Source organism: Desmodus rotundus, chromosome 4 (assembly GCF_022682495.2).
Source record: "Desmodus rotundus isolate HL8 chromosome 4, HLdesRot8A.1, whole genome shotgun sequence".
Classification (NCBI taxonomy): Eukaryota; Metazoa; Chordata; class Mammalia; order Chiroptera; family Phyllostomidae; genus Desmodus; species Desmodus rotundus.
Window position 1 is genome coordinate 166,166,009 of NC_071390.1, and position 27,262 is coordinate 166,193,270.

General features: G+C 48.6%; 1 protein-coding gene across 1 annotated transcript; it reads left to right on the plus strand.

Moving 5' to 3' along the window:
• Positions 1 to 3,103: 3,103 nt before the first annotated feature.
• CCKAR (cholecystokinin A receptor) lies at positions 3,104 to 11,985 on the plus strand. The gene is made up of 5 exons (XM_024573818.3): positions 3,104 to 3,401; positions 4,044 to 4,295; positions 7,618 to 7,879; positions 9,672 to 9,796; positions 11,026 to 11,985. Exons 1-5 carry the CDS (start codon positions 3,290 to 3,292, stop codon positions 11,568 to 11,570), a joined length of 1,296 nt encoding a protein of 431 aa, XP_024429586.2. The 5' UTR covers positions 3,104 to 3,289; the 3' UTR covers positions 11,571 to 11,985.
• Positions 11,986 to 27,262: the final 15,277 nt, after the last annotated feature.

A 27,262-nucleotide genomic window follows, 5' to 3' on the forward strand; every position in this document is an offset into this window, starting at 1 on the left:
GCCTGGCACTTAGAAGATACTCAAAGGGTGATGAGGAATGAAATAAGGACTATCATCCTAGAAAATGCATCACCTCTTCCCTTAAAAGCTCTCACGTCTCTCCTTGGAATTCTCTCTTTTTCCATTTATATCTATGATAACCCTGGCTCAGAAACTCAGCGTAAAAAATCCAAGTTTGGCCAGGAAAAAAGCCAACGCAACAGAGTTACAAAAGGGTATGATAAGCAATGCAGTACTGGCTCTCCTAATTTTTTGCTCTTTATTCCTTTATATATTCCAAACACATACCATACGCCAGACGCTGTGCTAGGGTACTGGAGATAAAAACACTTAATCAAGGGGATGATCCAGGGCATAAACACAGCATCCCCAGAATTCATCTGAATCCATTAATAGTAACAACTAGTGTCTGGCGCTGTGCTCCAGGAATTGCTCAGGTGATTTTCATATGTTGTTGTCTTTATAGGTAGCACGGGGCATGGCCATGCACATTTTGCAGAGGAGCAAGCTGAGACTCAGAAAGGTGACGTGACTTGTTCACGTCCCACATCTGGTGCTGAAGACCAGACTTAGGTCCCAGAAGCCTGCCACCTGTGCTCACACTTTTCGTGACTCCCAGGGAGATTCCCAAAAGGCGATCCTGCGATGACTTGGTCTTCGAATCACCATGGATGCAGGATAAACATGCAGACTGCCAGGCCTCTGGGAGGGGAGCCTGGAAATCTGCATTCTTTAGCCACTCACCTGGGTGACTCAGATGTGCACTAAAGTTTGCAAAGCACAGCACTCAAATGGGCCATAGGCACTCCTTGCGAGTTTACAAAACTGGGACCTGGCCTCCTACATTCCACCCTGGATTCCTGCCCACCCATAAACAGAATGGGGCAGGAATGTGGGGGGAGGGAAGGAAGAGACAGGGGGACAGGGAGGGAGGAAGGGAGAAAGAAAATTGTCCCAAACTGAGCTGTTTCAGGTCAGGGCAGGTCGACCTGGGGCCCTCTGCATCTCTGCATCTCTGCTCTGGGACCCCCAGCAGCAGGCTCACCACGACTGTCGGAGCAGCTGCTGATGGCTTGGGGACCCTCTGTAGGTGTCACCCTCTACAGGTGGCGATGGCTGCCCAAGTGGACTTGAAGCAGCCAGCCACTGGGAACAGCAGTGGGGTGACATTTAGTGCACCCCATGTTTATCCCTCCACAGGGATATCCCTCCGCTGTCCTCTCCGAGTGGGCGGTCCGTATCCATCTGTGCATGCTGGGAAGATCCAGCCCGCAGGACAGTGGCTGGGAGAAGGCACAGAGACAGGAATCCTGGCTCCAAACAGGCCGCAGGATGCTGGAATAATGAAGGACCCGTCTGCATGGGAAGCGTGTCCACGCAGGGAGGGGTGGGGTACCCACAGCTGGTTCTCACCAGCAAATCACATGGCTGCTCAAGTCTCAATTTCCTTGTGCATAAAATTGCCATAATATTAGATGGCTGTTAATATTGTCTGTGATTCATTGAACACTTTGTGCGTATCAGGCACTGCCTTGAGGCGATCAGTCAATCTCCATAACAAATGTTTTCGAAGTCATTTGGTCCCCATTTGACAGAAGGAAGTGAGTCGTAGAGAGGTTAAGAAACTTGCTTAGCAGTTCCCAGCAGGTAACCAGTGAGACCAGGATTTATAAGACCAGGTCTAATAACAAAGCCTGTCCTCTTAATAACTACCGATTCCTTCTCCAGTGTTCCTTCCACTTCTGCTTTCCATGACTAAGTGCCTCAAATAGGAGAAGTTCGTGGTTTCAAAGAAAAGAGGGTTCCACCCTGTCTTCCCCGCCCCATGTCTGAGCCTTGATGGTGAAAATGTCAGTTCATCCGTGTCCAGCAGGGATCCAGCAAAGACAGAGTGTGCAGCTCTGTCAGCTGGAAGAGCTGTTAGTACATAAGTGGACCCAGAGGGATCTATTGAATAGACCAAGTTTCAGCCCGGCCAAGCAGATGCCCAAAACAGGGGTTCTAAGTTGTCTGCTTTCCCCAAGGTCTGAACTGAGGGGCCCCTGTGCATGATGGGCATTTAGGGGCTTTCAAACACCATACAGGCCCCTGGCCCCATCCTCCTCTCTAACCTCACCTCCCACCATTTGCCCCTCATTCACTCCTACTTCTATTCCTTCCTCAAACAGGCCAAGCTCATTCCCCACCTCAGGGCCTTTGCACTTGCTGTGACCGCTGCCCAAAATACTGTCCCTCCTGCCTAGAAGACACTTTCTCCAGACCTTTACAAGCCTCCTCCTTGTCACCCGGGTCTCAGACCATGCCCCCCCAAGAGGCCTTTCTTGACCACTCCATCTAAATTAGCACCCTCCACCCATTTCTCTCCATCACATCTTCCTGCTTGACTTCCTTCCCAGTGCTCAACACTACCTGAAATAATCTTGTTCGTTATTCGCTTACATGCCCAGAAAAATGCCTGGCAAATGGTTGACTCTCAGTGAATATGTGCGGAATAAATAAACAAAAAAATCCATGAATAAATGAATGAGAAATCTTGCAAACTTTTTTTGTAATGAGGACCCAGGAACCTGTATTCAAAAGCACCCCTTCCTCTCAGTTAACAAGGGCAGAGACCACAAGAAATAACAGCGTGGTTGGTAACAACTTAACGACCAGCTGGCAGTTATATGCACGCACACTGCTGGGCATGTTTCCAAGGCTAGAAAGGCACTAATTGCTTTTATATAAGGAGGTAGAAATGCAGTCCCTCTGTGTCCTTTAGTCCTGATGGTCTGCATTATCATATCTGTTACCGTGTTAATTGTTCCTGTCTCACACAGCCAGTTTGGGCCTCATTCTGCCTATGTCTGGGATGGTCACAGCTTTCTATGCAGAGACGAGAGGGACTGGGGGAGTGTGTGTGCCTGTGTCCCTGCCTGTGCGTGTCTACGTGTGTGTGCAAGTGCGTGTAAAAGCAGCAACACATTGGGAAGGGTTAACACAGTCAGACTGTGCTCAGGGCCCTCCGCTGGCCCAGGAATGGGAGGGGTGGGCCTGGAAGGTGGAGCGGGCTTGGCTTGCATCGGCTGCCTTTTCCAAGACAGGAGTGCAAATGCTTGCCCAGCTGGATGGAGAGCAGTGAACTCAAGTCTCATTTAGGAATGGCTGCAAATGCCCACACCTGGAGACCCCTGCCTCCCCCCCCTTCCATGGCAGGTCGCGTCTGGGAGACGCTCTGGTCATTAGAGGAATGAGTGACAGTGAGTAATCCGCCAGCTCGCCAGCACTGGGTGGAAAGCTGCAGGCAAGGATGGATGTGGTCGACAGCCTTCTTGTGAATGGAAGCAACTTCACTCCTCCCTGCGAACTAGGCATCGAAAATGAGACGCTTTTCTGCTTGGATCAGCCCCGTCCGTCCAAAGGTAGGCGGCAGAGGCTGTTATTTTATTTCAGAAAATTATTAAGTGGAGGGAGAAATCAGCAAAGGCAAGGCTGATAGAGGAAATATAACCATGTCCTCGTGAGACGAGGCTGGATAAAGTCATCTGTTGAGAAGTTTGGATAAGAGATCAACAAGCAGAGTCAAGTCAAATATTCTCACGGTCCCCTCAGGAGAGTGGGGCTCAACGTCCAGGACTTGGGGGAACAAAAGCTGTGGGAGGAGACGCTGAAGTGTAGCAAGAAGGCAGGACAAGCAAGTGTGGAAGCTTCAACTTATGAGCACTGCAGAAACGGTGCTCACTATCTAGCTGTCACCTTTACTCGGGGCAAACCCGGCGTGAAGAAGTGATTAAATAATGATTAGCAGCTGGGAAAGAAAGCAAACCCTATTCACTGGAGAAGCTTTGTTCTTAAGAAAGTGGTTAGAAGCAATAGAATCACCGCTCCCCCCAGTTTGTTTCTGCAGTATATTATCTGAGCAGGAATAGCTGGCTTCAAGGATTACACCCCTGTGTGGTTGTGGGGGGATCAGAGGAAAGAGCTGTTGGCTTCACGTGCGAAGGTTTTAACATTCTGCTCTCATAACCTCCATCCCTCCGTCCTGTCCCTGTTCCTCTTTGCAGAGTGGCAGCCAGCTGTGCAGATTCTCTTGTATTCCTTGATATTTCTGCTGAGTGTGCTGGGGAACACGCTGGTCATTACGGTGCTGATTCGGAACAAGAGGATGAGGACCGTCACCAACATCTTCCTGCTGTCCCTGGCCATCAGCGACCTCATGCTCTGCCTCTTCTGCATGCCATTCAACCTCATCCCCAACCTGCTCAAGGATTTCATCTTCAGCAGCGCTGTCTGTAAAACCACCACCTACTTCATGGGTGAGTTGCCACAGGTGCCTATTTCCGGAGCTCACCCCAGACCTTCCTGAACCCCCGACAGCCTCGGTGGAGGAGCCCTGCTGAGCGTAAGAGACAAAACGTGGGGCTGTGGGGGCTGTGGGCAAGGACACAGGTGCTGGCTGTAGGGCAGCTCAGTCCTCACCCGTCCCCAGAGCAGCCAGTCCCCAGGGGTGCATTTCAGAGGTCAGTTTCTCAGAGCGGAATAAGTTGATAAGAAACCACAGAAGAGGTTTGTTTGGCCTGTTTCTGTTAGAGAAAGACAGATGCATGTTGCTCTGTCACCTTCTGAAAGCTGTTGATTGCATCCTGAGCTCTACCCAACCCGAGCCATGGCTTTGGGGTGGTGAGGGAGGTGGAGGAGGGTTCTTTCTGGTGTTGCCCCTACTTTCCTAGGGACCAGGGGCTGTTTGCAAAGCGTGGTCATCCCAGGTCTAGACTCCCTGCTGCAGGTTCACTTTCCAGGCCTTGGCCCGGAGAAGGGGAGTCAAATATGCTCATGGGGGCGGCGGGGTCACTAAGTTGACCCTGACTGGCTATGTGGCTCTCTGCCTATGCCAATCAAAATGATGGTGATTATGATAGTGATGATAAAAATCATAAGAGCTAATATTTTTATATTTTATGCACCCGATGTTATGTTAAGTGATTGTGTACTTCCACAATCTTATTTTATAGACCAAACACCCTGAGTACAGTTATTTTTCACTATCTCCCTGAGGAGGGAACAGAGCACAGAGAGGCTCATAATGCGCCCAAGAAGCCACAGGTGGGAAGCCACAGAGCTGGGATTTGAACCCAGATCAGCAGGCACACCATGGTGAATGAATACACTGCCTCAGTTCACCAGCTGCTTCGGCGCTCCTGAAGCGGAACAAAAACATGTCCCTTGGTCCCCTCTGCCTGCTAAATCGCCTTGTCCCCTGCCTGTTCTGAGGACTAGTTGGGAGGAGGAGAGGCGGGAAATAGGAGGGACTGGTATTTGTTCTGACTGAGGCTTGTAAAGCACGCAGAGCTGAGTTGGGCTGGGGCAGTCTTTACCAACGAGAAAGCTTTAAAAGCCTTTATTTCTCCCCCTTGAGGCAGTAGGAGCCAGCACTGACAAAATGATGATGAATTTGTGACCTGTGTGCCATGAAAGAATAACCAAGCAAGTATCACTCTATGTCGCATCCTCTGAAAATAAAAACAGACTACAAAGGAAAAGGATCACTGTCCAGCAATGGAGCAGTGATGGTAACTAGCATTTCAGAGCACTGCAGGCTTGAAGAACGGTCCCTCCATTCCTTGCGATAATATTATTTAAGACTCTTAAGCCAGGATACGTGAAAGGAAATTTAAAACTTGCTAAATGCCATAAAATTATTCATGATAAAAACAGTTAATTTTATGTGAATTCCACCTCAATAAAAAATGGTTGTAAACATAGCTAAAATGAGAAGCAAGACGATGTTGAAAGTGCTAGCAATATTGCAATGGTTTTGTTGGAAGTCCAATTTCAGTGATTGCAGTTCTTCCCCTAATTTTGAGTTCTTTTCAATGCTGCTGCTAATAGTTAACGTTCATTAAACTCCTAATATGTAGTCAGAAAAAGGGGTGCTTGCCTGGTGGTGGGTTTATAATTCCTGTGGACCCACCATACAGACTTGACTCTGAGGAGTTAAGGGCTATATTCTCCAATGTCAATGTCATTACCTCCTTAGGTCCAGGGAAACACAACAAATCCTGGGTCAGAGCACGAGTTTTAATTGGGTTGGCCAAAACATCTGTTATGTTTTTTCCGTAAAATAAAAGACACGTTCTTCATTTTCACCAGTAACTTTGTTGATCTGGATATTTTGAGTATGTTGGCTATCTCCCACAATTGGCTTCTAGTGGGTAGAGGCCCAGGGTGCTGCTAAACACCTTCCCATGCATAAGACAGCCCCACAGCAAAGAAGTATTTGGCCAAAATGTCAATAGTACCGAGAAACTTTGCAGACCACTTCTGACAGGTTCAACCGGTCACAGCGCCTTCTCCATGTAATGCACACATCTTTTTTCACATGGCAGCTGCGTTTTTACCTTTCTTGAAATAATGAAACAATACGCCTAAAATGTTGTGTGTTTTCTTCCATCTTCAAGAGTAAAGTGGATGCAGAAAAATTCACCAATTATAAGGCTTTTTTAAAATGTACGCTGATATGACAGCTGTCACAATACAATCTAACAAAATTGTTTCAGATGAAAGACAACTCAGCACGACTAGAGCTATCATATGGAAAAAACCAAATGAACTTTTGGCCAACCCAATATTTAATGGTTTTGGGATTACAGTGTTCTTTATGTCTCTATGAGATGCTATGGATATTCTCCCTAAAAAAGAGCATTTTTATACATAGTCTCAGAGAATTAATTTATATCCATGTAAGGCCCCAGGCTAAGAACTTCTGCTCCCAAACTCAGACGAAGTCTTAGGTTTAAAATATTATCGTAAGATAGAATCAGAATTGGCAGAATTCATGGATGAACAATTAAAGGGAGTTTTAAGGGGATAAGACACTACAATAAGGAGACACACATGAACACAAAAGTTAAGGAAAATTAAGCTTTTTGGCCTATACCTCAGTACCTCATTTTAAATGAGATGCTTTGATGCCTTACTCACTGCTGGTACTCACTCTACCAAATACAGCAAAGCAAGAAGAATGAGAGGAAGGCCTGGTCCTCCACCCAGAGGAAAACCTTTAGTTATAGTGTGGAGTTTCCCTCTTCAATCTTGTTTATTATGTGTTTTTTCAACAAACTACATTTTAAATTCAGAAGTTTCACTTCTACAAACAGTATGAACTAGAAATTTTCAGAAAGAGTGTTAATGCCTTAGCTTAGACCCCAGTGACCTTTTGGGGTCACAGTCCTTGAGAAGCTGAGTGATGAGGTCAACTTAACTATGCAGATCATACTCAAACAGAGCTTTTCTGGGGGTTACTCCAGAGTCTCCTCTGTGGGGTAGGTATATATTTCACCCACTTGGTTATTTATTAATGAGAACAGTCAGCACAAGAAGAAGTTGGGTTGTAATCCAAGTTCAATATACTTATCTGAAAATGGGCAAATATATTCCTTTAACTGCTTTCTTAAACCCTTTTTAGAACAAAGCCGGGAATAAACCATTTTATTTAAATATACATACATGAGATTGCTTTCCCCTCTGAGCAATTTCCTTTTAACATCAAATCTGTGCAGATCATATATGCTTAAGCTTATGTGCAAATAAACTTTGGGTTTCAGACCCTACAAAACCAACTCCTTTGTTCCTTCCCAGGCACCTCGGTGAGTGTATCCACTTTTAATCTGGTCGCCATATCTCTGGAGAGATACGGCGCGATTTGCAAACCCTTGCAGTCCCGAGTCTGGCAGACGAAATCCCACGCTTTGAAAGTGATTGCGGCTACCTGGTGCCTCTCCTTTACCATCATGACTCCGTACCCAATTTACAGCAACTTGGTGCCTTTTACCAAAAACAACAACCAGACAGCGAATATGTGCCGCTTCCTACTGCCAAATGATGTTATGCAGCAATCCTGGTAAGGCTGCCTGGTGTTCATTCATTTGATACAACTTGATACGATTTTGCAGTTTTCATTAAAAACTGGAATGTATTCTCAGGAGTCACTGGGAGATCGGTTTCCTGAAAACACTTGGAGAATCATTTTAACCCCTTTCTAGGATAACAGTAAAAGCAGACACTTAAGAGTGCTCTATTTTCAATGCCGTACACCTGTTCATTGAATTAACCCTCTCAAAATATAGACACTATTATTGTGCCCATTTTACAGATGAGGAAATTGGGACATGAGAGGTACATAAAGTATTCAAAGTCACAAACCTAGAAGAGACAGAGCTTACCCACTATGCAGTGTGTCTCTGGGGGATCGAGTAGGGGGTTCGGGCTGGATGATTTGGGGGGGCTGTGATTCTCGAAGAATTGAAAATGGAGGGTGAGTCCTAGATCCCATGGGGGTTTTCTCAGAGCTGCAGCCGTAGTACTTACACAGAGCACTTTACTGGAAATAAAAAGGCAAGAATTGAATACCTGTTTCTGTGCTGGCTGACATTGGACAAGTTCACATAAGCTCTCTGAGGGAGAGGTTATCTACACAAGGGTTTAATAATATAGATACTTTTTATCTACCTCACCGTGTGGCTGTAAGGTTACAATGAGAGTGTGTGTATAAAAATGTCATAAATACTTTTTAAAAGGCTGCACAAATGCAGGGTATTATGTCACTACATTCCAAGCATGATTCAGAAGCAGGGAGCCAGACATTTTAAAATGGCTCAAAACTGAGATAATCTTTGCCTTTTTTTTTTTTTTTCATTTCAACCCAGTAACACACACACACACACACACACATACACACAGAGAATGATGTTGCAAATGAAAGGGAGTTGAAAAGGAATCTTATCAAAACATGTCCAGTTGAAATGAGAAATGGCCCAGCCACTGTGAGCCTCTGACAATTTCATGGCCTCATCGTGTGACCTTACACATGCCAGACCACAGATGGGTTTCGGGGCCGGACTCATAAAAGAGGAGGCTGGGATGCTTCAGGATTCAGATGTTTAGAGGCAGCATGGCTCTGCCCCACCAGGCGCTGGAGGGAGCATGCCACTGTGCCCATGTGTCAGAAACATCTAGAATGCTGTCTTTTGCATGCCCAAGGAGGCTGGTCACCATTCCTACCTGTGCTTTGGACTATTCTGTTGTCTCAAAGTCAGCAAAGAGCATATTGACGTGCTTACGAGTACAGGTTCTAGAATCATAGAACCTGTGCTCTTGGGTTTGAAGCCCACCTTCGCCACAGCTGTGTGACTTTGGACAAGTTATTTAAGTCTCTTTAATCTCAGTTTCCTTAACCGTAAAGTAGGCACTTTGAAATACTGCCTATCTCAAAGGTCATTATGGGAGTTAAATGTAGTACTGTCTACATAAAATGCTTGCCCCAGTGTGTAACACATTGAATAAGTCCTCAGTGAATGTAAGTTCTTGTTTTTCTTTTTTGTGGGTTTTTTTCATAACAGCTTTATTAAAATAAAATTCACATATTCTTTTTTAAGCTGTCATTAGTTTTATATATAGACTTGTTTCAGGCATAGAATTATACCAAACTTTTCTAACTAGTCCTTTGTAAGAGATTTTATTTGGGAAAAAAAAAGTAACTTCTAATGAATGGCATGAAATTTCCAAGGATATTAAGTGCTAGTGATCACTGTTTACACAGACCAGTTACAATGGAGATGAACCCTATTTCTTCCATCCCATCTGAGTTTGAAATAGTAGATTGCTGGTTATTGGATTTCTCTTTACTCTATTAGGCACACGTTCCTGTTACTCATCCTCTTTCTTATTCCTGGAATCGTGATGATGGTGGCATATGGATTAATCTCTTTGGAACTTTACCAAGGAATAAAATTTGATGCTAGCCAGAAGTCTTCTAGAGGTAACTAACTATCTTTTAGCTGTCTGTTTATGCCAAAAGATCAAACAGCTTGTTTTCTGCAGCTTAACTAGATACACCCACAGTATATTGGAGACTTTCAAAAGGATTGTCAGGCTGTGTCATAAGGCATATCTGTGCGGTGGAGCGATCACTCCTCTCACGAGGGCGCCGAGTGAACAAAATGAGATGCTACACACAGACCCCCAGCTGGAAGCGAGGGCCCGTGTCCCAGACTTTCTGTGGTGTTGTATTCAAATGGACCCCTTCAGCAGCCCGAGCTAATTATAACTCCCGTCTGCAAGCCGGTCTCCTCCCTCCACTGTCGCACTGCAATTGTCACAAAGCCTGACCCCCAGCCCTGTTTCACTCCAGTCCGCTGCCCACTAAAATTCCCCCCGCACCTCTGCGGACGCAACTTCTTCCCTTTCTCACTCCACCTCCCAGTTCCCTCTCGCCCTGCGCATACCTTAGCCTCCGCAGCTCCTTTGTTTGGGGTTGACTTTTGTTCATTACCTGGTTCTTCAGAGGAAAGGAGGTCTGGACGCTGAACGAGTGAGCAGCAAACTTTCCGCTGGGAAGGTGGGGGTGGGGAGGGGGGAGGGAAACGCGTGTGAACATTCACTCCTTAATCACTTTTTATCCTTACAATCTACATAGATATAAAATGCTGGGTAGCATATGATGCATGGCATACGGATATCTACCATTTTGTTAGGTTTATTTTTGGTTTTAAGTAGCTTTTCTTTTTTTTTAATTATTGTTCAAGTACAGTTGTCTCCATTACCCCCCCACCCCCCCCCCACCCCCCGTCCCATCCATCCCCACCTCCTACCCTCAATCCTACCTCCCTTTGGGGGTCCTTTATACATGTTCCTTGATGACCCCTCCCCTTTTTCCCCCGTTATCCCCTCCCCCTTCCCGTCTGGTTACTGTCAATTTATTCTTTATTTTAATGTCTCTGGTTATATTTTGCTTGCTCGTTTATTTGGTTGATTACGTTCCACTTATAGGTGAGATCATATGGTATTTGTCTTCTACTGTCTGGCTTATTTCACTTAGCATAATGCTTTCCATAAGTAGCTTTTCACTTGTAGGAAATAGTAGTATATAGGTCAGATACCGAATTGCAGCAAGTTTGGATCGGCCCCCTTGAGGGAGGGGTGGTGCTCCGTGCCTCCTGTCCAGTCCGACCCATCCTGAACAGTATGTGATGTCACTTGTCCATGCAGAAAGGACAGCGAGCCGCGGCAGCAGTGGCCAATACGAGGACGGCGACGGGTGTTACCTTCAGAAGGCCAAGCCCGCGCGGGCGCATGCGCGGATCCTCGAGTTGCAGCGGCTCTCCGGAAGCAGCTGTGGCAGGGTCAGCCGCATCCGGAGCAGCAGTTCCGCGGCCAACCTGATGGCCAAGAAGCGGGTGATACGTATGCTCATGGTCATCGTGGTCCTCTTCTTCCTGTGTTGGATGCCCATCTTCAGTGCCAACGCCTGGCGAGCCTACGACACCGCCTCCGCCGAGCGCCACCTGTCGGGGACCCCCATTTCCTTCATCCTCCTGCTCTCCTACACGTCATCCTGCGTCAACCCCATCATCTACTGCTTCATGAACAAACGGTTCCGCCTGGGCTTCATGGCTACCTTCCCCTGCTGCCGCCCCCCGGGCCGGCCAGGCGCCAGAGCAGAGGCTGGGGAGGAGGAGGATGGCCGGACCACCGAGGCCTCACTGTCCAGGTACTCGTACAGCCACGTGGGTGCGTCTGCCCCGGCCCCGTGAGCTGGCGCCGCCCTGCAGGGTGGGAGGAAGGAGGAGGAAGAACAAGAGGTGGGACGTGACGGAGAAAAAGGCTTCATTTGCAGTGCGAACTCTTCACTGTCTGCATTTCATCCTTCATCCGGGTCCAAGGCAGCACTGCTGGGATGGGGCCATGATCTGGTATCCAGGCAGTTCAAGGTAGGACATTTTCAATAGCCTCCACCATCAGGCAAACCTCAGCAGGCCAGTGACAGGAGTCCAAGAGGGTTCATGATGCAGATGTAATTGCCAAGCACATGCCCCATTGGGGACGTGGAACTTAGCTTTAGCAGATTCTAGACTCTCCAAGGGGCTCTCCCTCCATCCATAGTGACTCGCGTTCGTGCTCTGCTCCTGCTGAGCTGTGGGCTGCTTTGCCCCCGGGGGGTCTATCACTCATGTATGTTCTATAGTCACCCCCTCACCATGCCACAAAAGGGAAGAGGAAACAGGCCCTCTTCTGGCTCTTTCTGTAGTGAGACCACAGCTTGACTTTTATCTTCTTGGGATCGGTCCAGGGCATTCAGAGACAGGTGTGTATGCCGGCATCAGAATAGCAAAAGAAACTGTCTCAATGGCAGAATTTGGAATTTATATTTCTAAAAATTACAGAGAATATAAGGCAAATAGCTGGATCAAATGGTACCCTACTACTGTATAAGGAATAGTAACTGCCAGAAGGTGCATAGAAATTTTTTTTTCTACTTTAATGATATCTATTTCTTAACTCCACTTTTACATGGTGATATTAAACCCCATGGCTTCTTTGCCTCAAGTTAATTTTTCATACTCATCCGGCACTTCCTCTTTTCCAGAAAGACCTCCAGGTACAAAGGAGAGTTGTAGCCCGTGCATACCTGGCTAAGGGCGGGAGTGTGTGTAGTCGGGCCCAGAACAGAAACTGGCATATCTGGGCTCAACAGAATAGCTTTTGAATGTCAAAGAAGTCTATGCCTTTAAATACAATCTATGTCCTTGCCAATAATTGTATTGATTTTACATGCATGTGTAAACTGAACATATATACCTTCCATATATATTCTTTGGTGTGTTAAAAAAAAAAAGAAAAGTGAGTGGATGTTGGAATTCGACAGTGTTATACTTTTATATTTCTTTACAACAGTTGAAGTTTCATGTGAACTTTTCTTTGCAAAATTAGTGTTGAAATCTCTCTCCTCCAATAAGAAATCTCAATTTAAAATAAGATGTAAGCTACACATTTAGCTAATAAGAAATGCACTTCTAGAATAGAATGCGTCAATCCAGTCTATAACAGTACTTCTCTCTCGGGGGCGGGGGGTGGGCACCATTGTCCTGTCTGCTGAAATAAATTAACACAGACATAGAACAAGTTTACATGCCGGTGCAGGAAGTAAAAAAAAATAAACCAACAAACAAAACCCCCACGAAGTAAGCTGTAGCTTCCATGGCTCTGAGCATCTGGCAAGTGAGCTTTGCTTGTTCTTGTTTCCATGGGGCCATAACCGTCCATGACCAGGCCTGGCCAGCGGTCTCAATTATAGGAAAAAACCAGTGCGGAAGAGAGAAAGGAGAGAAGGCTGGCCGGAAGCGATGATGAATGGGGGAAGGGACGCTGCATAATTTAAGAAGATGAGTGTTACCGTTTGTTTTTGTGGGGAGGATGGTCACATACCAATGGACAAGAAATTTGAAGACATGACTATTTACTATAGGAGACTTTTCAAGTCCGATGTTAGTCTTTCTATTCCTCGGACTGCAATATAATGTTGATACTTATAACCAGTCATCTCAAAGATTTCAGAGTAAAAATTCAACTGACTAAAATGTGCGCTGCTAAAAGATAATGATAAAAGGTAAGAGAAATTGAAAATGTCCCCAATATTTGAGCAAGTCTTACAAAATTTTTCTGCTAAAAGAAGGAGCTCTCCCTTCTGACACTGTTAACATATAAATAAAGATAAATTAGCCGCCCTCCCCATTGCATTCTCAGGAACTTCTGTAAGTTCCAAAGCTGCAAAGATGGAATAACCGAAGAATAAGTTGTCAGATTTAGCAGATAAAAATACAAGATACCTGGTTAAATTCTAACTGCAGATAAACAACAGATTAATTTTTAGCATGAGTACCAATGGCCCATGCAGTAAATACATTCCCATAAAATAATTTTTGAATCACATAAAAATATAAACAAGATTTCCCAGAAACAGACCAGTATAACACCTCTCTTCACTAAATTTCTTGGAAAGTCTTTTACATAATGGAAGCTTTTTTAAAAAAAACAAAGAAAGCTGAAATTAACTTTTAGAATCTGTGCCTGACCTTTGGGAACGGTACTATCAACAGGCTAATTTTACTCTCTCAGAAAAAATGTTAAAGTATTTTAGTATTTTAACATGTATTAAAACATTCCAGGATTTTGTTGAGTTAGCTGCCTTTATTTCATGCCAAAGTGGATTGCCAATTTGAATTTGAAATGAAATGACCAGCAGAGTTAAGAAAATAGAGTCACCAAGTTTCTGGTATTCTCTAGTGTCTTCTGGTAGCTCCAGCCCATCAGCAGAGTGGTAAGTTACGACTTGAATGCATCTTTGATCTTTGTAAACCTCGCGTCCCAGTGGCCTCACGTGCCCTAGTCACCACGGCCATCGCTCCCTGCATACATGCAGCGATGAATGTACAGTGCATGCAGCTGTGTGGTCGGTCACACATGTCTGTGTGCACTTAACGTGTGCCCTCCTTCCCTTACCCTGTAATCTTCATGACGACGGTAGCTCTGAAACCTCCACTGCGTTTCCCTCCAGGGTTTACCCAGTAGTTTGCACACTGTGAACACTCAATAAATCTTGTGCTTGCCTTCTCTCTGCCTCCTGTGCTTTTGCGGGACCCTCTTTCCATCCACAGTGGTGATTCTCAGCAAGGAGGACATGTTCTCGGGAGAAGCGGGCAGTATCAGAATTTCTGGAGGGCTTTTTCCAACTCTGTATGTGTCCCCACTGAAGATTCGGCTGCGTGAGTATTTGCAGCCACTTCTCCTTCTGCTTTTTCTCTGTGTGTGTGTGTGTGTGTGTGCGCGCGCACAACTGGAGATGTTACTAATGGGATATTGTACGACACAGATAAAAAGGTGTTAGGGAAAAGGACAGACACTGCACAATTCCGTCCCTAGGAAATCCCTGAAGTCATCAAGACCATGGAACAAAGTGGAGAGGGGGTTGCCATGGTCCAGAGGCGGCAGGAGGGGGTTAGTATTTAACGAGCACAGTTTCATGTTGCGAGATCAATTCTAGAGACCTGGCGCACAACAGAGGGAAGACACTTAGCACTACTGACTGTACACTTAAAAATGGTCAAGATGGTAAATGTTCACACTGTTTTTTAACAATAAAAAGGGGGTAGAGGGTTGGGGACCACTGGTCTATAGCATCCCTCTGCTTTGCTCCTCCCTGCCCCCTTTCCCTTTAGGAGATCAGTAAGACCCCGTGACCCTGCCTCTAATCCATGCTGAAGTACCCACCCACTCATGATGCCGGTGGATGTTATCAAAGGCCACGTGGCCCTAAGCTGTCCCAGCCCTCCCCCCACACCGCTGCCCCGCCCACTGCTGCCCTGCTCTGGCGGCCTCTCATGTCCTCCCGTGGGGAGGCCCCTCTGCTTTTTTGGATGGGATGTCTCTGACCCTCGATTTCCCTGACCGCTCTCCAGTGGAACATAGATTCCAGGTGTCCTAAACCAGCCCCCGCAGCCGGGGGCCCGTCCCGCAAGTCCACACCCCACTCCAGCTCTTGGAAGCCCAGCCCGGGGGGTGGGGCGACTCTCAGGTCCTCCCTCTTGCGCAGGAAGAGGGGTCAGGCAAGTACAAATCATTGAGCACATGACAGAGGCGCAGTGACTGTGAGGGGGCGGGGGAGGGAGGGAATGAAGGAAGACAATTGAGTGGAGTCGCTCAAGGCCAGTCCTTCCCTGGTCCCTTGGGGAGGGCACGCCATCCTAACCACAGGCATCTGTCTCTGAGAGTGCTCTGGCACTTGGCAAAGGGTGGGGCTGACCCGGCAGCCACACTGTTTCCCATCCTCCATGCTGTACGCGGTCCTGCCTCCAGTTCACTGGCCACAGTCATCTCCTCTGAGGGGCAAGAGGATGGATATACTCTGGACTGCGAGTCTGGAACTCTGTGTCCCAATCTTAGCCCTGTCACTAACTTGCTGTGTGGCTTCAGACACGCCTCTCTGGGTATCTGTTTCCCTGTGCAAACCGAGGGGTCGTTGTTTCATCTCTGATGCTGTGCCCTTTGATTATTCCACACCCTCCTGTGATTCCAGCGGCTTCCCGTCCACTTTGCAATCAGAGGAGCCCCCTGACACCCAAGCACATAAACACCTCTGAGGACATGTGACTTCCAGGACACCCCTACCAGGGGCCCCAGAGGAATCAGACAGCTCTTGGTCACAGCTGCCTGGAGCAACCCCAGGGGGGCTCATCCCAGGGACACTGCTGAATCCCTACAGCTGCATCGCTGCTGAAAGGCAGGGATAGAACTCACACCCGCAACAGAATCGGCCTAGGTGAGGGTAGGAACACTTATGAACGCCTATTTTAGGCGCTGTGCAAGCCACGAGTGACCGCAGGTGGCCAGACACCCACAGAAGCATGAATGAATGTCTACCACATACAGTTTCCGATTTCACTCTCCAAAAGAGGCATCGTTTTCCACATCTCGCAGGTAAAGGTTCAGAGGAACTGGTAACACGTCCAAGGTCAGGTAGCTGGTAAATGACAGAGACAGGATTGGGCCCCCTTCTAATGCCAGCGGCCTGCCATCAGGGTTAGGTGACAGTTAGTGGTCTAAGTACTCAATAGCTGGTGATTTCCCTTTCTTTAAGGACACCAAGGAAGAGGAATCTGTCTCCTCATCCTCCCTCCCCCCACAGCCAGTCCACCCCACCCTGAGCTCCTTGGCTGAGGAGCATTTCAAAGCTGGCTTTCTCCACTTGTGCCCTGGATGCTGCCATCCCCAGGTTTATTTTTAGAAAGCACACGTTGCCACCTCACTGGGAAGCCGAGAGATACTATCAGTCAACAAGCTTTCACCTCTTTGGCAAATTGTCAACATGATTAAGGTAGATCTCATTTCTCAGAATCATCAGAGAGCAGAGAATACAGGCCCACTTACGCAACAGGGGGGTGGGAGGAGCCGGGGGGAGTCCAGTTCGCAGGAATAAATCGTGGTGAATCTGTGCTAGACATAATCTCATTCCCTTTTGTTAATTTTTGGTTTAGGGATAAGTTCACATCCTAGTTCTAGCCAGTGATGTTTAACAATGTACCCTCCATTTTTTTTAAAAAAGCCTTCATCTGTAGCAGTGTGCTGATTTCCGTAGTATAATTACTCCATGGCCAATTTCAGGTTACCGGTGGGACATTATTGAATGTGGAGCTTGGACGAGATGCACAGCTGGCACACTGTTTTCTAGTAATTCCACCATGCCGATACAATTAACATCAAGAGCATAAAGTAAATAGTGAGTGATGCACTTTACGTATTTATTACCAATTTCCGGAAAATTTAACAATTGACCCCTGCAAGCCAATAAAAGCCAAGGCTAACACACCACTGGTTCTATCGATTGCTATAAACAGATCATTTGTTTCCCCCCAAATTCATGGGCTAAATCTACCCCCCAATGTGATTGCTGCTGGGGTCTCTGAGGGGTCATTGGATTATGAGAGCAGAGCCCTCATGAATGGGGTTAGTGCCCTTGTAAAACAGACCCCACAGAGCTCCTGCACCCACTCTCCCATGTGAGGGCACAGTGGGATGACGGGCATTTATAATGACCCAGGAAGCAGGTTCAGACTAGACACCAAATCTGTCGGTGCCCTGACCTTGCACTTCTCAGCTAAGTGAGAAGTAAACATCTGTTGTTTTGACCACCTGGCCCAGGGGTGTCAAACTCATTTTCAAGGGGGGCCACATCAGCCTCGAGGTTGCCTTCAAAGGGCCGATGTAACTTTAGGATTGTATAAATGTAACTCCTTCTTAACTAGGGGCAAGGAGCTCAGGCTGCTGCCGGGTAGACACAAGGTGCCGGGCTGGATAAAACAACGTGGAGGGCCGGGTTTGGCCCCGGGGCCTTGTGCCCTAGCCTACGGCATGTCTGTTACAGCAGCCCAAATGGACTAAGACACCAATGACCTGGAAGAAGCCTGCTCCAGGTTTCTGGGTTTATTGGCCAGTTTTGCTATATTCAATAACAAATAACCCCAAAGTGTAGCACAGAGCGTTATACATGAAGGTTTTCAAAACATGTTTGATGAGTGACTCCCTCATCTATAAAATAAAGTATTTGGACTAGATTATTTCCAAGTTATAACAGAGAAACCTCCTCCCTGCCCGCCCAAGCAATTTTGTATGGAAGCCTAAAATAGGAAAGAGATAATAGAATAGTTGTCAAGTTGAAGGACGAGGAGGGGGCTATGAAACAGTTCCTTGATGTCTTTGTGGAATCCCTTGGGTTCTCCACAACATGGTTTAGAAACCACTTACTTATTAGCTCCATTCCAGGACCAATAATCTGTGATCCTGCAGTATCAGCCTGTTTTCCATCAGGACTAACGAGGAACTTCAATTAAGCTTGGCCTCACGAATGCAGGACTTTCATTTCCAGACTTGCTGTGCCCTTGGTTTTGATCACTGTCTGTTAGGCTCTCAATTACAAGCACCCTCATGCATCATTCAGGCACATCCCACCAGACTCCCCCTGTGTGGGCTGCAGCCAGCACGGCAGCAGCCCAGCCAGGGCCAGCGGGAGCTGGGGGTGGCCTCTCCTACAACCCGAATCACTCCCTGCCCCACCTGGAGAGTCAGCCTCTTCCAGACTGGCCTGTCCAAGCAGTCATGGCTAGGACCCTAAAACCATCTGGGATGACTGGGGTTTTCCAGTACTTCCAACTGAACAAAATAAAGACCCCAGCTGGGCTCTGCCTCTGCATTAAAGGTCTGTGACTTCATAGATTCCAAGCCCCGCCCCAAGGAGAAACCACGGCAACAAGGTCTACCCCGAACTCCCACCATTCTGGGTCCTCAGCCCTGATGTAATGACATCAGCTCAGCCTGTCAGCAATGCCCACGGGGCCCTTGCCAGATTTTGTGCAGCCAGGGCCTCAGTTCATACAACTAGTTTATACAGCTCACGTGTATTGCATGGACAGGAAGGAGCCCCGCAGTCTGCTGGAGGCCCTGGGAGGAACACATGAACCTTCTTCACAGACCTCAGCATCTGGCTGGGAGGGTCCCCTGGGACAGTAGGTCCAACACGGCTCAGGCTACGAATTGTGTCTCCCTAAAATTCCTATGCTGACATTCTACCCGCCAGTACTTCAGAATGTGACTGCATTAGGAGAGAGGTCCTCTAAAGAGGTGATTAAGTTAAAATGGGGCCTTCAAGTGGGCCCTGATCCAGTGCAGCAAGTGTCCTTATCAGAGGAGGAAATGGACGCACAGAGAGATGACTGTGGGAAGAGGCAGCGAGAGGGTGACCATCAGCAAGCCAAGGAGAAGCCTCAGAGGAAACCAGCCCTGCAGCACCTTGACCCTGAACCTGCAGCCTGCAGAACTGTGGAAAACCAATTTGCTGTTGAAGCCCCCTAGTCTGGGATATTGTATTATGCAGCCCTAGCTGACACCTCCCCTCCCCGAAGGGTGCAGGGCTCAGGAGGCCACTGTCACTCCTAAGACCTGAAATCAACTCCAGCTGCTCAGAGAAGACAGAACCTCAGGATGCCCCTGCCCTTCCACCATTGCCAGCAGGAACTGAAAATACACGCGAAGTCCTCCCACCTGCTCCTCCATCTCGTGCCCCTCAGCTGCTTTCGTCTTTCTCTCTAATTCCGTCCCTCAATAAGAAAACAATCAGGGAGCAAATACACGAGATGGGCAGGTGAGAACACTAAGGGGGTTTTCGCTGAAAAACTTGGGCCAGCAGCTCCCAAGACCTAGTTCTGCAGGTGTTGCCCTGGGAGCCTTCCAGGCGTAGGGCTGCCAGATACAGTGCAAGATGCCACTGAGGTTTGCATTTCAGGTGAGCAACGAGTAATGTTTTCGCAGAGCATGTCCTGTGTGACGTTATATTATTTGCTGAATCTGACAGCCGCATCCAGGGGCTCAGTGGGGCAGGTGCTGCTGGGGCAGGGGAGGAAGGTCAGGAAACAGACTGAGAGGCGAGAAAGCCAATATGATCCAGAGCAGCCCACACAGGACGGCGGGGCTTGCTCAGAGCAGGCCCGGAGCCTCTTGCCGAAGAAGGAAAGGACGGACCGCCTCTGCATGTGGGTCAGGAGAGACTGCCACCGTCCCTGCCAAGTCCCCACTCAGAGCCAAGTCAAAGATCCCAGTTGTGTTTCTTTTGCTTAAAACAACACGAATGTGTTATCTCACAGTTCTGGAGGCCAGAAGTCTGAAATGCATCTCCCTGAGCTAAATCCAAGGTGTTAGAGGGACAGAGTTCCTTCTGGACATCTTACGGGAGAACCCATTTCTTACCTTTTCCAGGTCCTTGAGGCCTCCTGTCCTTTTCATCTTCAAGGAGAGCAGTACAGCATCTTCAAGTCGGTCTCCACCCCTCCTGCTCTCCCTGGCCCCTCCGCATCTCTTCCTTCCTCCCTCTCCTTTTCCCTGTCCCTTTCTCCCTCACCCCCACCCCTCTCCGTCCCTCTGCTTGCACCACCCCAGCTCCTTCTCTGACTGACCCTCCGGTCTCCGCCTACAAGGCCCCGGGGATTACGCTGGTCCACCTGGGTAATGGTAAAGCACCCACAGGTTCTGGGGATTAGGACGTGGCCCTCTTCTCGGGCCGTTCTGTCTACCACAGTGTTTCTCCCCTGCAACATCTGCCACCCTGCCAAGGCTGCTGTGAGGGGGACACAGAGTGTGACCAGGCTCCATGGCTCTGGATACTCACAAGGGCAGTGCTGGCAGGCAAGGTGCTGAGTTCTGGGGGCTGAGACTCATGCACAGACGTGAAAGGCTGATGGGAAGGCGGTGGCCCCAGCAGAAGGAATGGAGAATGGATCTGAAGCTGAAATACCATAAACATACCACTCAGGCCCACCTCGTCTGAATATGCTCCTCAGCCTACCCTGTGGAGACATTTCTGTTACTCTAATGTCACCTGAAATACTGTTTTCAACCAGGCTCCACTTGGTTTGGGTGGAGAGAGCACAGCGTCCTTTCTCCGGGGTCGCCTGGGGGCCTGCACCATCTCCACTACAGCCCCGCTGGCAGACCCCTGGGGACAGAGACGCTGGCGCTTTAGAGCAATGGCTGTGTTCATTGGTAACAACGCACCACAAATGCAGAGGCTTCAGCAACAGAACTTTATTCTCCTACAGTGCTGGAGGCTGGAAGTCCAGAACTGTAAGAAAACACAGCGTCAGCAGGGTTGGTTCCTCCCTAGGGCTGTGAGGAGTGTGCTCCAGGCCTCTCTGGGCTCCCGGCGGCTTGCTGGTGGCATCTGGCATTCCTTGGCTCATAGACTCATTACCCCATCTCTGCATGTATCTTCACATGACCTGGTTTGAACTAATTAGGTCTGCAATGACCCCATCTCCAAACAAGTCACATTCTGAGGTACAAGGGTGTTATGACTTCACATACGAATTTTGGGGGTACACAATTCCACCCATAACAACAACATAGAGTTTTCAGTCGCCAGATTTCACAGCTCTTTGTGAAGTAGTGGCCCGTCTCTCCCAGCGTTCTCATAAAAGGCACCGTCCCTCTGGTCCCCAGCCTCGTCAGAATGCGCTTGCAGACGTGCATGTCTCTTCCCTGTCCCACGGCTCCTTGAGGCAGGTTTTATTAACCTCACTGCACAGTCTGGACTCAGCGTGTGAGAGACCTGCCTCCGGCCGCATCTCCCGTGGAGGCAGAGCGTGCATGTATCCGTTGCACCCTTCAGAAGAGGGACAAGTCAGTAAGGCTCAGGAATGGGCCTCACCAAGGAATGTCGCCGATGGGGAAATGAGTCCCCTGTAGGGACTCAAGCAGGTGTCCTCTTCTGTCAAATTCTCTAAATTTGGTGCAAGAAGTGCTGCCAGCCAGGGGACAGGTCACCACGCATTGGCACATGAGAAGCGTGAGCGAGCGGGGAGGCCAGCTTCCAGCGACTGAGGAAGCTCCACCTGTGCCTATGGAAGGAAAACACAGTCTCAGGTCACGCTCACACGTACACTAGGACTTGACATTTGCCATTCAAAGCTCCCGGATACCACTCCACCCTGCCCTTTGAAAGTGTAGGTTCTTATAACTAGACAAATAGGCCAACTCCCCCAGGGATTTCCTGGTGAGAAGTAAAAGGAAGTGAAACCTTGTTCTCAAACATCAGTTTGCAGGAGAGCGTGGGAAGACTTTAATACAGGTTCCGGCCTCATCCCTAGAGCCCGGTGCGGGTCTCGGGACCACGCAGTACTAACAAACTCCGCAGGTGGTGTTTCCGCAGGTGGTTCATGGGATGCACTTTCAGAATCTCTGTTCTGGAACTTTCTGTACTTTAGAAGGTTTGGCTCCCTGTTTCCCAAGACAAAAATTTATGGGGCAGCAGCTCTTACCCCTCAGCCCCCTACCTGTGAGCCATTAGGGGGCAACTGAGTTACAGGCTGGGACTGAACAAGGAGTAAAGGGGTCCAGGTAGGGAAAAGAATTTTCCACAGGCTTTATGGAATAAATGAAGGAATTGTGGAATTATCAGGGAGAGCTACGCTGGCTAATTTAGCACATCCTAGGTAATTTGGAGCACATTTCTGTGCGAACAAGCAGGAAGGTGGCACGGTGTCATGGGGCAACCACAAGCAAGGCCATCCAGGTTCATTTCGGATCCTTCCGGAGGGCTAGCCATGAGCCCTTGGGCAAGTGAACAACCCCTCTAGGCCTCAGTACTCTTGTCAATGAGACCAGGGGGTGGGGGAGGGGAGCAGGAGGCCAGTGTCCACCTGGGAGGGAAGTGAAGAGTAAAGGAGGTCACTTACCCCATCAAAGGCACTCAAAGGGGTCAGCTAACCTTGTTCACCAGTGAGTCTCGGTTGGAATCGTTCCTTTGGCTTCTGGAAAGCTCCATAAAGAGTAAAGTGCACACAATAGATGCTCAATAAATATTTATTGGCTTCAATCACACGTGGACCCACCACCACCCGACCACATTGCTTTGCACTTGTCAGCCTTGCTCGGTGCTGCTCCTGTCTCCTGCTGTAGGGCCAAAGCCCGGGGTGGGGGGGAGGGGTACAGGCCTGGTGCTCTTTCTTGATCTTCTCCAGGGGCCTCCGCCCAGGGTTTGCCCAAGGTAGGTACCCATGGCACCAACCAGCCCCCAAGTCACTTGAACAAAAGCCCAGATGGAGACGAATTCCATGCGACAGTTCTATCCTTTCCCTAACCCCTCCCCCATCCTTTGAAAGTGGACTCACCAGGGCTTCATTGCCCATAAAACTGGGAAGGCCGTGCTGCTAATTCTTGGTTCTGAGGCTCCTTCCCTACGCTCATGACTTAATGGTAAACACTCCCTCTCCCTCCCTTCTCAGCCAGTGCCCACGTGATGCACGAGTGGATGGATCCGGGCAGCAGCTGCCCAGCTGCCCTGGGGAGCGAGGAGGTCAGGCCAGCAGCCCCTCCCCTGGCAGGCACCTCTCAGCAGGTTTCCCGGGGTGAGTTTTTCATAGTGTGAATGGGGTCCTGCTGATTCACTAGCATCCGAGTCGGGCAGCAGGCACTCCGCTATTGTCCACTGTAATCAGGAAACAGCAGGACCAGAGGAAGAAAAATGCTGCTGTCCCGCAGCCCTTGCTGGTCCTGTTCCTTTGTTTCCCTAGGTGGGAGCCCGGCTGCCAGCAAACCAAGATCAAAGCCAATGGTGAGAGGCTCTGCGCATGCCCGCTGCAGAGCAAATGGGAAATGTGTTTAGGTCTGCCCTTGTCAGTTCTGATCTGTCAATTTCTTATTTTAAGCTGGGCCATGACAAAATACACTGATTAACTATGAAAATAAACACTGATATTGAATTTCCTATGGGAAAGATAATCCCTTTAAGGTGAGTCTGAAATTTGAGCTCCTTGCCCCCTTGTTTTTGCAAAGGGAATTTTGAGAAACTCAGGTACCCTGGACAATGGCTGGGTTTTTATCCCGAGCAGGATGCTGGCCCTCCACCATCTTGGTATCCGAAACAAGAATATAAAGGTCCAGAGAGGGAAGTGGAATCTGATCGATTTTGGCCCAAAGGAAAAGAGTAGGGCCTGGAGCCCCGAAATTTAGGACAAGTGATGGGAAATCCTTCACAGAACAAAATGATGGTGCGTGAGAGTGTGACATGACCTAAAGACCCCAGTCCCCATTTGGGATTCATTGTCCTAATTCTGTGAGGACCCAATAAAGCCAAAAGGGAGTAGTTCAATGGGAGGGACCCTGTGAGGTTGGTGAAGAGGGCCTTTGATACCCGGGCTGCCTGTGGAAGATTCCATTATCACTTAGCAAGCACCCTTCCCCTTGCCACCAGTGCTTCCCCATGGGAAGCATGTGCTTTCCTGCTCCAGAGAGATTAAGATGGACTGTGACTTCTTTGGCCAAAATAATTTAGAGGGGTAGGGGGCTGATGTGATAGGGAACAAGTTGTGAGCCCAGGACTGAAGAGGCATTAAATGGTTCCATCACTCCTCACTTCACAGCTGGTCCATAAAGGATGAGAGACACATGAAGCAGATTGAGCACCTTACCCACCACTTAGAACCAAGGCCAGCAGAGCCTAGCACAGAGCAGCAGCTGAGCCCAATGGACACTTGAGCAGGGAATAAGCGCTCAGCATATGTCACTGAGTTTTGCATGATTTGCTGCGCAGCATTACCGCAGAGATAGCTGACTGCTGCACTGCCCTCTTCCTCGTTTCCCACGACCTCTCTCCGCGTGTCTCCCATCCTGTGCCCGCTGCCTTCTCCCTGTCAATTCTTTTACCCTGAAAGGTCTGAGGCCAACTTCTTACCTCTTAGACTGAATTTCAGTAACAGATTTCCCCTTCCAAAGATACGTGCTTTTTCCAAAGCACGTTGCTGTTAGGATTTCAGGAATCAGCAAGTGGGTGAGAAAGGCATTTGCAGACTGGGGACAACAAGATTCTTGGCTCTCCTGATTTCACATTCCTAGCAGCCGAGGGTGAGGCAGACCCCAACATGTAGCTTATTTTTGGGGGGAAACTCAAGTTTCTGACAGACTGTGAAAGAAGAGCTCAGCAAAAGCCATGCTTCTGGCTCATTCTGTCATCTTCTGTGAAAAAGTTGAAGAATGGATTGGCAATTCTAGTTGGGTGTACAGGGGCTTCTCCTCCTGCCCACCCCTCCCTAAAGTGCGGCCAGATTCCCAGTCCAAATAGCAGCATGTGTTCAGGAAGATGATTAATGTTAGCAGAAGGTTCCAGAGAGTCTCTCAGGGCCCTTTTGTTTATTAAATATAAAAACCCATGTTTAAGTATAATGTCAAGGGTATGACACAGACCGACACGATCCAAGACAGACTGTTGGCTCACCTTCAGTAACTAGATGTTCTTCAAGTTGTGACTTCTGGGCTTAAAGCCCCTAAAGATTTTCTGAGAAGGCGCATCCTACTCGTGGAAGGGCTTAGCAGGGGCCGACAGAGGCCGACAAAGGCTGTCTTTTCTCTCCATCATCTGTTCTTAATGGCAGAGGCTGCGGCTTTTGTGTTGGGGTTTAGTCCATAGTTGGGGCAAAGTTATTCTCGGTAGAAGGCAACCATTCCTGACGGCCTGGCCTCGGCCAGAGACCACGACTGTGTTCTCCCATAGAACCCCAGCCTCAGGTTATTTACTCTTTCCCTTCCTGAGGAGTTATTGAGAACCTGCTGTGTGCCAGGCTCGGCGTCAGGACCTGGGGACACATGGAGTACAGGTAATGCTCAGGTCCCTTGGTTCGCTTCCGGAGGTGGAGAGACAGACAACATGCCAGTAAACAAAGGGGCGCTTTGGTGACAAGGACTATGAGGAAAATGAGGCAGGGTGGTGTGATGCACGTGACTATAAGGGGTGCCCCACAATTAGGTAGGGTGGTCGGGGGGCAACAGGAGCAGAAGCCTCCACGCTGCCTATGCTGTGATGGCCACTCTTCTAGGTGCTTCATGCGTAGTAGCTCATCTATCCATACAGCAACCCCATGGGGTGGGCACCGCTGTGACCCTTACACTGACGAGGAAACTGAGCCACAGAGAAGGAAGGTAACTTGCCCTGTGTCCCACAGCTGACAGGTAGAGGAGCTGGAAGGCAGGCCCAGGCGCCAGAGTCCACACTCCCACCTGACACGCAGAGCATTGCCTCCCGCAGCAGGTCACACGGGAGCTGAAGCCTGAGTAGTAAGAAAGGGCCAGTCAAGTAAAGATCTGGGTAAGACAGTCCCAGACAAGGGGGCAAGAAGACCACTGCAGTCCTCTAGGCAAGAGGTGAGGGAGGCGTGGGCCAGAGGGGCCACGATGGACGCAGTGAGACGCAGCAGCACCGGGGGCTGCTTTCACTCTGGGGTGTGATTTCTCTTTGAAGTGGCACCTTTTCTGTTAAATGACAAGCTCTGTGGGGGCCAGCACCTCGCCTTTGTTACTCACCTATGCCCTAATTCCTCAGATGGTGCTTAATTCATAGATATATTTAATAATTCTTGTCAGGACTAATGAATTAGTTAACTTATTAATATGCATTGGACAAGTGTGATGTTGGTTTGGGTGCCAGATCCTTTACATGTTAATTATTCAACCTCAGACAAGTTACCAAACCTCTGACCCGCACATTGGTTTCCTGTACGGCAGGGATAATGAGACAATCCCAGGGTTGAGTGTGGAAAGAATTAAATGAGATATCTTTTTGTAAAAAAGTTAGGTCTGCACTGGCAGATGTGGCTCCGTGGATCGAATGCCAACCTGTGAACCAAAGGGTCATCGATTTGATTCCCAGTCAAGGCACATTCCTGGGTTGTGGGCCAGGTCCCCAGTAGGGGTCACATGAGAGGCAACCAATGTTTCTCTCCTTCTCTTTCTCCCTCCCTCCCCCTCTCTCTAAAAGTAAATAAATGAAATCTTTTTTAAAAAGTAAGGTCGCCATAGAATAGGTCCCACAGGAATGTAGGTGCCTAACTTCTCTCCACACTATGTATGGCACAAACCAGAGTTGTCCCCGTGACATGAACCTATCATAGAACCTAGAGTGTAAAGGCGCTCTGTGCCCTTGTCCCTCAAGGTGTCGTCACAAGGAACACAAGGAAGCTGTAACACAAGTAACACAGTAACACAAGGAAGCTGGTTAGAAATAAAGAAACTCACTGCACTCCATTGAGTCAGAATTTCTGTAGAAGGGTCCCGGTGATTGAAAAAGCACACCCTCTCACCTCTAGTGATTCTTATCATCAAAGAAAAAATTAAGGTAGGCTGAGCCTACTCCAGGTCGGGGTACCATCTATTTTAGACTGTTCCAGATGCATGGACCCCAACCCACTACCTCTGGTGCTTACGGCCTGGGCCTCTGCACATCCCTGCTAACCCGTTTCCTGGCTGCTGTGGCTTGGACACCTGCCATTAGCTGCGCCCCAGTGAACTGACCAGCCCCCTAGATGTCCATGCTGGACCAGGCAGCCGAGCATGGGAGGGTCCAGTAGCATCACGT